Below are 14,512 nucleotides of genomic sequence, written 5' to 3'. Positions count from 1 at the left end.
AAGCTTTTAATATTCTATTCTTTTGTTAGATTTCTGGAATGGTGATTATTATATGTCTGGGTTTAGTTTTATTTTTGCTATGGCTATTTGGAATTCTATATGCCTCATTGATCCTGATATCAGTTTCCAATTTCATGTTTGGAAAGTTTTCAGCAACTACTTATCTAAATATCCCCTTGACATCCTTTGTATTGTCTCTTTCTTTTTCATTTATCCCTGTCAACTTTATGTTGTTTTTCTTTGCATCATCTTGCAGGTGTTCAATTGTCATTTCTTGATTTCTGGTTATTTTTAAAACATCTTTCCTTTCCTGTTCACTGTCTGCAATCTTGTCTTTGAGGTCCGAAATTCTATCTTCGCATTCATTGAGGCAGTTTTTACAACTTTCAATGGAGTTTTTGATTTCCTGTATCTCTTTGTATCTGTTTTATATATTCTGTTTGTTTCTTATATTCTTCATTCAGAGATTCTATCTTTTTGTTTAGTTCCTCCAATTTTTTAGCTGTGTCTTCTTTAGATATGTTCAGCATCTCCTTCATTTCTTTTATTATTTATTCTTTTACCTGATAGATTATTTCTAGTTTGAATTCCTTTCAAGCTTCCTGGAGCTGCTTCTTTATTTCTGTTACTATTGTTTCGGGTATTTCAGGTATATGGCATGTATTTTCTTCTATGTACATGGCTCCTAGGCTTTCTTGGGATGGGTTGGATGTTTGAGATTGCATTTTGATCTTTCGTTTTGTCATTTTCCTGTATTACTGTTCAAGTGTTGTTCCAGAGTTTCCCCTGGTCGTATTGTAAATTGACTCTTATGTCCTGGGCTCTTAGGACTCCTCTGGTAGTAGCTCCCTTTTTGGGCAGCGGAGCCCCTGCATTAAAAGAGGCTTGCCAGGATCCTCTCAGGTAGACCTAAATCCTCTTCAATTTGCACAGTTTTCCCTTCTGGTAGCAAAGCTCCCCTGAGGGATAGAAGGCCACCTGGTGTGGTCCAGACAATCCCAAATCCTGTTAAGCCCAGTATACTGTGGCTGCAAGTCCAGTTGGCCCCCAACCCTCTATAGCAAGGATCTTATAATCTCCCAGGGATTGGATGTTGTGTAAGAATCCAGCTCCTTGGATGGCAAAACTCCCCAGGCTTATAGAATGTTCCCTTATGGCCTAAGCAGGCCTCCTCAGCAGGACTGCTCCTTCCTCCAGGCAGTGGCAGTAGTGCTGGTGCTCTCCAGATCAAAAGAATGTCGCAGGCCAGGTCAGAGGTTTCAGCTGCTCAGCCCAGCTCCCTCCTTCCGGCCAGCAGCTGTGGTGTGCTCCTTGGCCAGAGGAGGCAGCGGGCAGGGCTGGACCTGAGTCCCCTCCACTTTGCTGTGTCCTCTCCTCCTGGCCGGCAGCGGTGGCAGTGTGCTCCACAGGTGGGAGAGGCAGTGGGCAGGGCTGGACTGGAGTCCCCTTTACTTGGCTGGGACCTCACCTTGCAGCTGGCAGCGGTGGTAATTTGCTCCCTGGGCAGGAGAGGCAGCAGGTAGGGCTGGACTGGAGTCCCCTCCCTTCAATGGTAGTTTTGCAGGGCACATCAGTCTAGGTTGGAAATCATTTTGCTTTAGTATCTGGAATACTTCACTCCATGCTCTTCTTGACTTTATTGTTTGTGCTGAGAAATCTGCTGTGATTCTGATAGGTTTTCCTTTGTAAGTGATCTGTCTTTTCTCTCTGACAGCTTTTAATAATTTATTCTTGTGTTGGATTTCTAGGATGGTGATTATTGTATGTCTGGGTGTAGTTTTATTTTGGTTATGACTATTTGGAGTTCTATAGGCTTCAGTGAACCTGATGTCAATTTCTGATCTCGTGTTTGAGATATTTTCAGCTATTACTTCTCTAAATATCCTCTAGACGTCCTTTATGTTGTCCCCTTCTTTTTCATTAATGCCTATCAATCTTATGTTGTTTTTCTTTGTGTCATCTTGCAGTTGTTGAATTGTTATTTCCTGGTTCCTTGTTATTTTTGAAAGATCATTCTATTCCTGTTCACTAGCTGCAATCCTGTTTTAAAGGTCTGAAATTCTATCTTCACTTTCTTTTTCTTTTTCTTTTTTTTTTTTTGTCTTTTTCTTTTTTATTGGTACCAGGGATCGAATTCACGACTGCCTGCTTGCAAGGCAGGCGTTTATGCCACTGAGCTAAGTCCCCATCCCCTTATCTTCACTTTCATTGAGGCAGTTTTTACAGCTTTCAATGGAGTTTTTTATTTTCTGTATATCTCTGTGCATCTGATTTATGTATTCTGTTTGTTTCCTCTATTGCTCATCTAGGGATTCTTTTTGTATAGTTCCTCCAATTTTTTAACTGTGTTTTCTTTAGATATATTCAGAATCTCTTTCATTTCTTTTATCATTTCTTCTTTTACCTGGGAGATTATTTTGAGTTTGAATTCCTTTAAAGCTTCCCAGAGTTGCTTGTTTATTTCAGTAGCTATTATGTCCAATATTTGAGGTGTACAGCATATATTTTCTTCTATATACATCGCTCCTAGGGTTTCTTGTGATGGGCTGGAGGTTTGAGGTTGTAATTTGGTCTTTCATTTTGTCATTTTCCTATATTTCTGTGTTTCAAGTGTTTTTTGAAAGCTCCCTCAGGGTCTGTTGGAAATCCACTTCTATGTTCTCAGTTCCTGAGACTCTGGCACCCAGTTCCCCCAGGCTGCTGGGTCTCTGGAACCAGTGGTGCTCTTCTGCATGCTTAGAACTCTGCACTTCCAGATAGGCTGGGCTCCGGGGATAGTGTGCGCCACCCTGCTTGCTTGAAACTCCACCATTCTCTGAGCACAGCTGGAATGGTGAGGCGGATGTAGGTGCCTTGGATCCACTTAGCCACTTCACTGCACCCAGAAGGTTCGAGGGTCCAGAACAGGTTGGGCTTGGGGGAGAGTGCACTGGGCACTTACCGCAGGCTGCCGGGCCTCTGGAACTGGTGATGCTTGCCTGCTTGCTTAGAAATCCACAGTCCTCCGGACTCATGGGGAGGTGGATGCAAGTGCCTCAGACCCACCCAGCCCTTACTCTGCACCCAGATGGTGTGCAGGTCCCAAATAGGCTGGGCCGGGGATAGTGTGTGCCCACCTGCTTGCTTGAAACTCCACAGTTCCCTTTTTTTAGTTTTTTGTCTCCACAAATCTGGACAAAGTAATGTCTCAATGGAGAAACAATTCCACTAGCATGGGAAGTAAGTGAACCAGTGAATTGAGCAGCCTATTAAAAACCAAACTTTATAAAATGAATATCCAAGAGTACAATGCAAATAATAAGAGAAAGGATACAACAGTTTTAAAGGTCTTCGTGGGGACCATGGTGCTTGGATCTTGAGATCCTTCATGGTGCACCTACATCTTCTCAAAATGTTTTCACTGGGGAGATTAACAGCAGGAACCTGCATGATGTAGTGAAGTGTGTAAAACCCACACAAGCAAGTCTTAACATTTCACTGCATCCCTCAATTGCATCTTCCCATTTACATTTCTTTCAAATTTATTCATCCTCATGTGACCTGCTACCCACCACAAGACAATAGAAAACCACTAATATTTGCAGAAGAATCACTTGAAACACATTCTTGTCTCATTTCATTAGGTAAAGAAAAAGGAGGCTGTGAAAACTGGCTATGTTGACCAAATGAATTATGTCAAAGCTAGTAATAAGCTAGATGCTCAGTAGGTTATTGTCCAGATGTTAAGTGCAAAATGGTTTACCTGCCCACTCTATGAACCTGAATTAATCCTAGATTTATATCAATGCTTTCACTTTCCCAAATCAAGTGCTATAATTCTGGAATCACCTGGTACACAGATTTCAATCAAAAGCAAAAGTATTTAGTCTCTTCACCCAGTCAGTGGAGATCATCAGAGGAATGAATACTGTGACAAAATTTCCAAAAACAAATTCTGCCATGATTTGGATGACCATGAAATCTGACAGATTCTGCTAGCCTTAGGCTTAACTATCTGTAACATGACATTTGCCCAACTTGGTACTGGAACCCGAAAAGCAACATATCTCTCCAAAAGTAACTTTTATGTTCTCCTTCTCATTCCAGAGATAAAGCTCCAGCTCCTCTTCTGCATGTGCACAGAGCCCTCTCAGATTCGAAGACTCTACAACCACCCAAACCTCCATTCCCAGCCCCCAGTAAATTTTTCTATGTCCTGTTTTACACAGGCAGATGCTTTCAAATCAGCTGTTAATATGTCATTTTTCCCACCTCCAAAACTTCTTCCCCAGCCAGAATTGAGGAAAGTAACTGCACTTTTTTGTTCTAGTTGAGAGCACTTATATCTCTTTATAACTCTCCCATGCCCATATTGAAGGTCTGTCTATTCTTTGCCTTCTCTCTCATTTTCTCTGCATGGCCTGAGACAGTGCCAAAAAATACTCAGTCAACTCCATTCATAAATTTAACAACTCTGAATGTAAAAAAAAGTCAAGTCTACTGTCACTGGTTGCAACTTGCCATCTGCAGACCTAAATTTCTAACAAAATCTGTTTTCTGAAAATCCAGATATATTTGTAGCTCTTTACATTCTGCAACCAATGTGAATATAAAACAATGCCAATAATGCTAAAAAATGAGCTCAGTGATTTTCAAATGCAAAACATTTCAACACATCTCAAAATAGATCCTGTCTGTGAACTTTGCATCTTTCCATAACGCTGCAATCTTTTGCAGCTGATACAGAAGTGAAAGCTGAGTTCTCATTTGCAAACTTGCAAATAAAGATATATTCTTTCACTGTTTTGCAGATGTTTGCCTTGTCTAATGTTTATATAATTAAATAAGTTCATCAAATTTGAATGTCAGTAAGTCAAGTTTTAGAGTATGGATGAAATGTCTAAATTGATTGACTTAACTTGTTTATGGGGAGAAAAGCTGAAAGGCTCAATATCACTAAAGATTTATTCTGACAAAATCCTTAGTTTTAAAAATCAATATATGGTTGTCACTTTTTCCTTTCAGAATTTTTTTTATTTCTTCTGTAAAATTACAAGGAAACTAATCTATCCTATATTTTGGTGTCAATACCTTGCACAAATACATAGTTTTTATCCCCAAGACATAAAAATGTTGGTTTGGTTTAATGCTCTACTTTTGTCATTTCTTTTCTTAGACACAAGGAACTACATTGAGGAAATATGTTGCCTTGCTGTAATTTCCTAGTGGTTTTGTGGCCTCTTCTCATAAAGATTGTCAGTGTGCCCTAAACTTTTACGCTTTTATCCCAGGTACAAGGCCAGCCATCAAAATGTGCTTTCCTTAGAGGAAGATTTTATCACAACTCAGCTATGCATCTGGAGATAAGATTCCCCACTCTAACATCTTTCCCTTGTAGATAGGCTTTAGGTCCATTCATGCAATAAAGAAGTAAGGCTGTGTGAGGCGATGAAAAGCATGTTTGAAAGTAAAGGAGAGTGATACAATCAGTAGTGTTTTCAAAGTTCGTGGCTCTTCATACAGTGCAACTCAGAGCATGTGGCACTATATTCTGAGTGGAGTTTTGGCCTCGTGACATCAGCATATCACTCACTGTATAGATGTTCAAGCCCCCCCCCCCCCCCCGCAAAAAAAAAGTTGGTCTCTTGACCAGTTTGAACTAGCCAGGGCTAGCCCTAAATTCCTGAAAACCAACTTAGGAAAGTATTACTATCATAATATTATCTCTTGGTCACATCCTTCATTGCTGGGGCTTAACACCCAACATCCATAATTTAGAGGAAAAGAGGTTTGTTTTGGCTCACAGTTCAGTCCACAGTTGGCTTGCTACAAGGCAGTATGACATGTAACAAAGGTAAGTTGCAGGACCAGTCGTTCATTTATAGGAGCAGGAAGCAAAGAGTGAAGAGAGGTGCCTGGAAGAAATAGCTTTCAAGGTTATCCTCCCAGTGAACTTCCTGTTCTGTTCAGACACATACTTCTAAAAACATCACTTCTTCTCAATTTCAAAGACTTTTATTAGTAGTAATCAATCAACTCATTCCTTGAAGACCATGCTCATTTGGTTTTTCATTCTTTATCTTCCAGGAAAAGACTTTCACAGGCTACCAACTTAGTCCTGCTTACAAGAATGTCCATTGCTTCACAGATCAGGAAACATATGAGCATTTCTCCATCAACTCTGTTGATATTATGCATTCAGGATCAGTTAAAAAACATCAACACATTATCCCACGTTGGTATGGACATGATTCAAAGCTCTGGAAAGCATTACTGTTCTCAGTCTTTCACTCTATGCAATATATCCTAATGTCTCTTTGCCCTCTCCATTTACCATTATTAGTTCCGTCTCTGAACTTGAACTCCCCGGAGAACTTGAACAGGTACCTTCTCTTTTAGGTACTGGTATCCTACAAATGGTTATAGGTCTTTGGAAAACACTATGTTAATTCGTCCTTAATAATTCTGTGTATTTTCAGGGACCTGTGTGAAGGGGATTTAGATATTCCTCAATCACAGGACTCTGCTTCATTGATTAACTTTATGCTAAGCTGAAACTTTAAAAAATTGGGCTCAGGAATCAGCTTTTAAGCTCAGATTTGCTCTTGGTTTATGGACACAGAGCCTAATGAACAGCTTGTTGATGAATCCACTAAGAAAGGCTATTGAACTCTGTTTCTTGTATCTGTCTTTCCCATTGATGCTGCCAGTGCTCAGTCTTGGTCCTGCAGGAATGATGAGCAGTCAGTGCTTTCCTGCCCACTGACTTCTCCAGGGTTGGGGGGATCCTTGCTCATTAATCACCATTTCAGCTTCTTCTTCTAGTTCTTTACTTCCTCTTTAAATGGAATCAGACAACACTAGGGATCATTTCTTCGATTAATAATCAGGTATGCTCATTTTGTGGGTGATTTCATAGAGTCTCTTTATTGAGAACATAGTTGCCTAGATTCACAGAGGTAAATAATGCTGATTGCCCAGGTTTATCTATACCTAAGTGTCTATGTCTTTGTGTGTGTGTGTGCTAATATACTTCAAAATGGAAAACACTTTTCCTTCAAGCTTACATTTAACAGCAATACTACTGAAAATCTAGAAAGAATAAAGGAGATTAAATAATGATTTTGTTTTAATTTTTCGTAAATCATAATGGTGGTGATCCAGAATGTATTTCTAAAAATAACTACATAGATATAGTTTGATAGGATTGATTCTATGTTTATAAATGGATAAGCTAATGAGAGTGACAACTCTTTAACGATTTGCATTTGCTATACCCACTATGTAAAACTTGCCAACAAAAATAAAATTAGCATGGAATGCAATGGGTCTCCTTAATATGATATTGGCTGTGATGTGGATAAATTCACTGCTTTTCTCAAGGACTGAGCTGTTATTCAGACTTCTGGATGTAAAATGTGGAAATTGTCCTTGATTCTATTCCCATCATGTCTGAAAAAGGCTACCTTTCCTTAGCAGCTGTTGATCAGGCAGAACAGAAAGTACTTCCATCCAGAGAGGAAGATAAAGTTAAAGCTCCTCAGAGGTGAGTATAGCCCTTGCCAGGAACTCAGGTTTTCGATGTTTGTTAAAAGACCATAAAATTTCTGTATCAGCTCCCACTCCACAGAGCACCACCCAGTGGTGGTTGCATATCCCTATGTTTTCTTTTTCCGGAGATGCAAAAACAATAAAACCAAGTGGTCTTGGGTGGAACCTCTGAAATGATAATCAGCTTAAGGCTTTCCTCCTTTTTGGGTAATTATGGCAGGTACAGTGATGGAAGCTGACTCACACAGGCATCTTTCTGTCTCTACATTGATGGTATGCATATGCTTTTTTATTAGGAGGGTTTTTTTTTTTTTTTTTTTTTTTAGATTTTTCCATGCTATTCTTTTACATTATGAGTACATCCTTCTATGGACATTTGTGGGAATTTTCAAAATATATAGTGATAACTATATTTACTCACTATTGGTTGAAGGAAATGAATATTGGATCACCTTGTCACAGTGAATACCCCTTTTCATCTCGGATGCTTAAAGTATTTTTGTTTTGTTTACATAACCACTGTTGAAATTGTTCCATTGATTCCTTGGTTACTCTTAACTACTGAAGAACAATTTTGTTGTGGTTCTTTTTCTGACTGCATTCAGCCAGTATTTCATATGTTATCTGCCTTGGTTTTTGTAGTGAGGGTCGTGGAGCTGATATGGGTGGGTGGTGAGAGAAAGATAATACAATCTGGAGATCTTTAGGAGATTGGAGAAAACCACCATCCTGTGCCAGAGAAAGGCATATGAACAGGAGGATTATTGCTGTGCAGGTAGAGTTGCTCATCAGAGTGTGTAATTCATGGGACCACAGATAGACTTATAACTCTTTTCACAAAAGATTGTTCTGATTGCTGAATATTTATATCAGTGCTACATAATATTCATTTTAAAGCATTTTAAAATAACTTTAACACCTATCAGAATACTGTGGTCATAATGTATAACAAGTGTTTACTAAACAAATCTGAATTATTCAAGCAGGATAAAGAGGGGTTTAGATTCAAATAGATCTTCAGATAAGATGTGAGTGTTGGTGTATATGGTGTGTTTGCACACATTCATAAAAACTAAAATGATAAGTAAATTATATATTATATCAATTATAAATATTATCTCAATATTAAGCATTGTACAAAGAATGGCCTCCATGAGACTAGTAACTAACTGATAATGCCCAGTCTGAGTTTTGCAAAACATATGCCTAGGTCACTACACAGATTGAATTTTGAAGTGTTGAAGGATGTCAGTTTTTAAGAAATTTCTTATATTAGTTTAGATTCTGTGGTCTTCTATACAAGTTAAAATTTGTAATGTTATTTTCCCAGATCTTAGGAACTCAGATTAAAATACATAACTAAGGCAAGAACAGCAAATATGGAAATAAATGTAGCTTTTTTTTCTATGATACCTTCTTCATCAACTACAACAGACTCCAGGTTCCTGTTTGTATGACTCATAGTCTTTGGATGGAACTCAGATGGGATAACTGGAAAATACAAGATTCTCAAGCAGAATGCACGAACCAGCTCATTAGCAAGTTTTGATTTTTTTTTTGATAAAACCTTGGTGGGAGACATTTTTAAAGTATATTTTGAAATTTTAAAGAATCAGTTGTATGCAAAATTGTGAATGAGTGCATTAATATATCTTTAGCAGTAATATTACATTTGGCCAGTCTTTTATGCATAATGGCTGGGGTCATGCCAAGTATATTTAGGTTGGTTTTTAGTGTGGAGTTCACAATAGGAAATTTAGGAAATGTATTTATAATCCTGGTGAACTGCATGGACCTGATCAACAGAAGAAAGATCTCTTTAGCTGATCAGCTGCTCACTGCTTTGGCAATCTCCAGGATTGTTCTGCTCTGGATATTATTCACAAGTTGGTGGTTGCACTTGTTTTCCCCAGGTTTCTACATGAATTTTGTCCGTTTAAGACTATCTTATGCTATTTGGTCTATGACTTTTCATTTTAATGCCTGGCTTGCCACATGCCTCAGCATCTTTTATTGTCTCAAGATAGCAAATTTTTCCAACTCTATGTTTCTTTATTTTAAGTGGAGAGTTAAAAAGGTGGTTTTAGTGACACTTCTGGTGTCTCTAGTTCTCTTATTTTTACACCTGTTGCAGTTAAATGCACATCTAACTGTCTTGATTGATAAGCATATAAGAAGCATGTCTTACAACTCCAGTTTACAGGACTTTCCTGAGTTTTCAAAACTTCGCTTATTCAGCAGCACTATGTTCACATTCATAGCCTTTGCTCTGTCCATGACCACATTCTTCCTGCTCATCTTCTCCCTGTGGAAACATCTGAATAGGATGCAGTGCTATGTCAGAGGGTCCAGAGATGCAAGCACCACAGCGCACATAAAGGCCTTGCAAGCTGCGGTTGCCTTTCTCCTCCTGTACACAATTTTCTTTCTGTCTCTTTTGATACAATTTTGGAGACCTAAGTTTCTTCCTTTACTCTTTTATCACACTGTTGAAATTGCTTTTCCTTCCATCCACTCCTTTGTCCTGATTCTGGGAAACAGTAAGCTAAAACAGACCGCTTTTCTATTGTTGAAAAGTCTGAAGTGTCGATCCAAAGACGCGGAATCTTTGGGTTCATAGATCACTGGAGGGCTCATCTGTCGTATTCTAAGAGGAAAGTCATTTTACTGGAAGTTCTGGAATTTATAATTTTCTACTTCCCTAAAATTTTATTGTATGCAATTCTGTAAATTTTTACAAAAGTTATGTTTTAAATCAGATCAATCCAAAGACATTATAATATTAACAGTACGAATCTATATTTGTATATATAGATATTTGTATACGATTTCTATATGTAGATATATGTAAGACATATAATTATATGTATTATACATGGAAGGGTGTTAGTGTGTTTGTTCCAGCTTTTAAGTGAAAGAATGCTTTTAGTAACAAAGAACGTGAATTTTTGTCAATTATTTATTTTGAGATGTTAAATGAAAAACTTATGTAATATATATGTTTGCACATGAGATAGTTACTAAGAGAACTTTATAATTTTATGTATATATGTTTTCAATGTATATGATGTATCTAAAATACAAGATAAAAAGAATGAAGTGCAGATTGTAAAATCAAATATACTAGCTCTGTTATTTGAAACAAAAAAATCTACTTATCAATTTTAAAACTTCCATAGTCATGAGACTAATTTATTCCAAATTTCTATGGACCTTTTTATATTCGAGCTAATAATTCTTTTAACACATTTTAATTATGCGTGTATAATTTCCATTTGAAAGTTATACATGTATAATATATAATATCAATCTATTTTAATTTTAATGCATAAGAATACCAGAACATGATTATTGTAGTCTTTTGATTGAACACTATGCTGGAAAAATAAATAGTTTCATGTTTTCTGTCATCATTAAGCTTGAAATTCTAGAGGAAAACAAGCAGGTTATCAGAGAACTAAGAAATTAGTGTAACATCAATGGCCAAAGTATAATAAAAGTAAAAGATTTTATGTGTATATATCACTAGTACTGATTGTATGACAAAAATTGAAGATAAATAATAAAATTAAATGAATTTGTAAAACGAAGTGAAAAACTAAGAGTGAATTAGGTTTAAGAGATGTGAAAAGAGAGTGAGACATGGGGCTGTGTCCTATATTTATTGGTGTTAAATCTTAAACAATATAGAATCCTATCCAGACATTCCTCATTTAATAATCTACCTGTTTTATCAACCCTGTGTTTACAAACCAAGTGTATTCTTTGGATGTCAGATCCACCACTTGGATTTATGACCCTTCTTTTTTTTTTGTACAGTTTTGTGCCTCCTATTGTAGAGCCTCAAGGTCACATTTTTATATAGCATTTGCAATATTTTGCTGAAATTCTTGATTGTAGTACATATTAGAGTACTGTAGATTTGTGTCCTGTTATATATTACAATACTGCATTCAAGAGTTATAGAAAGAAAAGCAAAGTCATCAAGTTAGTTTCCTTAGATCATTTTTTCTTCTGAATATTTTAATCTACATACTATATCTAATTCCTCATTTAGCAACCAAGTCAGATAAAGACCTAATCACAGGAGCAGAACTTGGTCATTAGATGAAGAATGCTCGAATATTTTTATAAGTAAAAAATTGCTTATTCATGTTTGTTTTTACAAAGAAATCCCTTCAAACTGTCAAGATTCATTTTGGAGTAGATTTTCTTCTAATGCAGTTCCTCAATTCATTTATAGGGAAAAAAGGAGCATCTTTTCTGCATGTCTGTTTCAATGTGGAGAAGCAAACACTGTAAAAGATAAAGTGGGCATTTGTTTGTGGTGGTTAGTAAAACAAAGATGCTGTAAAATATCTGTATAGTAGATTATTTTATATCTCACATTGCTTGCTACTCACATATATGTAATGTTATTTTTCATGTAAAAAGATTGAGTTTCCACAGTATTAGATACTTTTCCAGGAGAGCATACAAATGTCAGCAGAGAACTTCAGTAATAATACCCAACAGACAGAGCTACTACCTCAAATTCAACTTAAAAGTCAACAAAGAGAAGCTGCTCACAGCCACACCGTAATCTAGTAAAAAATAAACAGAATTTACAATTTGGGTTTTTACATTAAAATGTTCTTAATTTTTTTCTGTAATATTTTATGACAGTATATGTAATGGCTAATGTATTTAGAAAACAAGAACAATAATTATTTTGCTTAACTTTATACTGAATTAAAAGCAAGATGTCTTACTAAGCCATTATGTGTGCTTTGTATTTAAGCTCATTGTCTTGTCTTTTAAAAGTAGAAAATTATATCTACATTTAATTATTTATACTCTTTTGTGGTTTTGACAACAAAATAAAATGCTTGACTACTCAAAATGTTAATTAACTGTGGTGATCCTGGCATCTGTTTGTAAGGAGAGAATTTGCTACTGTTTCACCTGCGAGCACAGTTCTGGTTTTATCCAGATATAGATTCTTTACAATTAAATTCAGGGACAATAATTTTCTTCTTATCTCTATGGATAAAATTGTCCTCCAAGTAGAATTTTATATTTTCTTCTCTGCCAATTAAAATACTAACATATTAATTGTGTTACATAAAACATAAGCCTGTTTATAAGCTATATATTCAATTAAGTTTCCTGTAAGTTTTCATATTTTATATTACTATAAGAAATTTAAAACCATTAGTTGCAAAGTGAAATTCAGAATATATCTACTGAGTAATGATAGGTAATCTCCAAAATAGGAAAAATACAATCCAATTACGTGAAAATTATTTTTAAAACTTTCTATGGTAGAAGATGATTGATTCATATTTTGAAAGTGCTGACGAATACAAGTATAAATTGCTTTTCAAGAACCAAAATTTATCCTCTACCACTCAATTATCTCAATAAATTTATGTAGTAAATATCATTTAATATATGAAAGTAGGCAGCTATGTCTCATACATACCTCCTCACTGAAAATGCTGCCACTAGACCTATTTCAAGGAGTGTTATAGACTGAATCATTAGCTCAAAATGCAAATGTTGAAGGCCTAACCCCAAAAGTGACTGTGTTTGGAGACGAAGCACCTATGGATGTCATTAAAGTTAAAAGAAGTTCTGAATAAAGGCACTACTACAGACTTTGGTGGGAGGAGTCCCTCCTTAGGAGGAGAGAAGTCTGTAGATACAGAGAAAGTCATGCAAGCTCACGGAGATCAGGGCCTTTGAGAGGGGGCTTCCTACATATAAGCTTGAGGGGCCTCTTCAGAATCTAATTCTACAGGTCCAGAGGGCTTGCACTTGCAGGTTCAAAACTGTGAGGAAATAAATTTCTTTGATTAAATCCTCAGGCTGTGGTGTTTGGTATGGAAGCCTATACCCACTAATATAAACAGAGAAATTGAAGCAGAAAAGAGTAATATTTAAGAAATGAAATGTTTAATATGTTGAAAATGTGTGCATTGGCTTCCCATAAGTTGCTACACAGTGGAATCTTTTGTTGAAAGCCACATTTTAAGATTCTACATGATACATCCTTCACACTCAAAGATGCTGCAATTTGTTGTAAATAAATTCTGCTTGAATAAAGATGTTTCTTCTAACAAAATTACCTACACGGAACATACTAGAAATGATGAATAATGTATAGAGATTTCAAAGCATATTAAGGCCTTTAATTAGACTGAAAGGAGACAATGATACAATTGAAGCGTATTAGAAATTAGAATATTATATACTGTATCTTAATAAGTATGTGTTACTTAAAATATCAAGAAAAATGTGTTATAAATAGCTTTGAAAAAATAATAGCAAATATCTTCAGAAATGACCAGCAAGCTGCATCATACGTTCCTCTGAAATATTCATCCAAAACCTCAGCTGTAGACAGGGCCATATGGGAAGTTACCTTAGAATTCCTCTACTCTTTTTCTTTGTAGAACAAGCAGGAGAAAGACATGAGACGAAGAGAGATGAGAAGTCCTGTTGAGTAATTTCTCCCAAAGCCCAGGAAATCTGTTCATTTCCTAAAACTATGGGAAGTAACCACCACTGTGCTACAGGGAAGAAATGGATGTGCATCATAATATATAGGTCCAGGAAAAAAGGTGACTATGATACACTAAAACTAAAATCATGAAATGGGACAAAGAACCTAGTGTTTACCTTGCAAAGAATTAAGCTCTGTTGGAGAGCCGATGTCTGTTGGGAAGATGAATAGCACAAAACAGTGGCGGTAACAAGTTCAGCTTTATGAGATTGTGTGGTGAAGGCTAGTCCTGTGTGGGAAGCTCTGTAATTGGCTGCCACCTTATATCGCAGGCTGCACCATCTTAACTCCCTCTAGGAGTTAAGTTTGGTAGTTAAGCAGCACCTTGCCTACCTAGCTTGTTTCATCTATTCAGGGTTTATGTTAATCCGCCCGCCTTATGAGTCACACCATGTGGGAAATTTGAATTGACCTATAACTCTTGGTCTTGCCACT

General features: G+C 36.6%; 1 protein-coding gene across 1 annotated transcript in view; it reads left to right on the top strand.

The window, feature by feature from the left end:
• LOC100729999 (taste receptor type 2 member 125-like) overlaps positions 1–10,150 on the top strand; it is a 56,744-nt gene extending 46,594 nt beyond the window's left edge. The window contains exons 2-4 of the mRNA XM_003470299.3: positions 1,320–1,519; positions 2,078–2,263; positions 9,265–10,150. Of these exons, the coding sequence (XP_003470347.3) occupies positions 1,320–1,519; positions 2,078–2,263; positions 9,265–10,150 (1,272 nt within the window). The remainder of the gene's footprint in view (positions 1–1,319; positions 1,520–2,077; positions 2,264–9,264) is intronic.
• The last annotated feature ends 4,362 nt before the right edge of the window (positions 10,151–14,512 follow it).

Source organism: Cavia porcellus, unplaced genomic scaffold (genome assembly GCF_034190915.1).
Source record: "Cavia porcellus strain 051 isolate PalLab524CR breed Dunkin Hartley unplaced genomic scaffold, mCavPor4.1 scaffold_27, whole genome shotgun sequence".
NCBI lineage: Eukaryota > Metazoa > Chordata > Mammalia > Rodentia > Caviidae > Cavia > Cavia porcellus.
The sequence above is the reverse complement of the archived record's forward strand: the minus strand, read 5'-3'. Positions and strand labels throughout refer to the sequence as shown.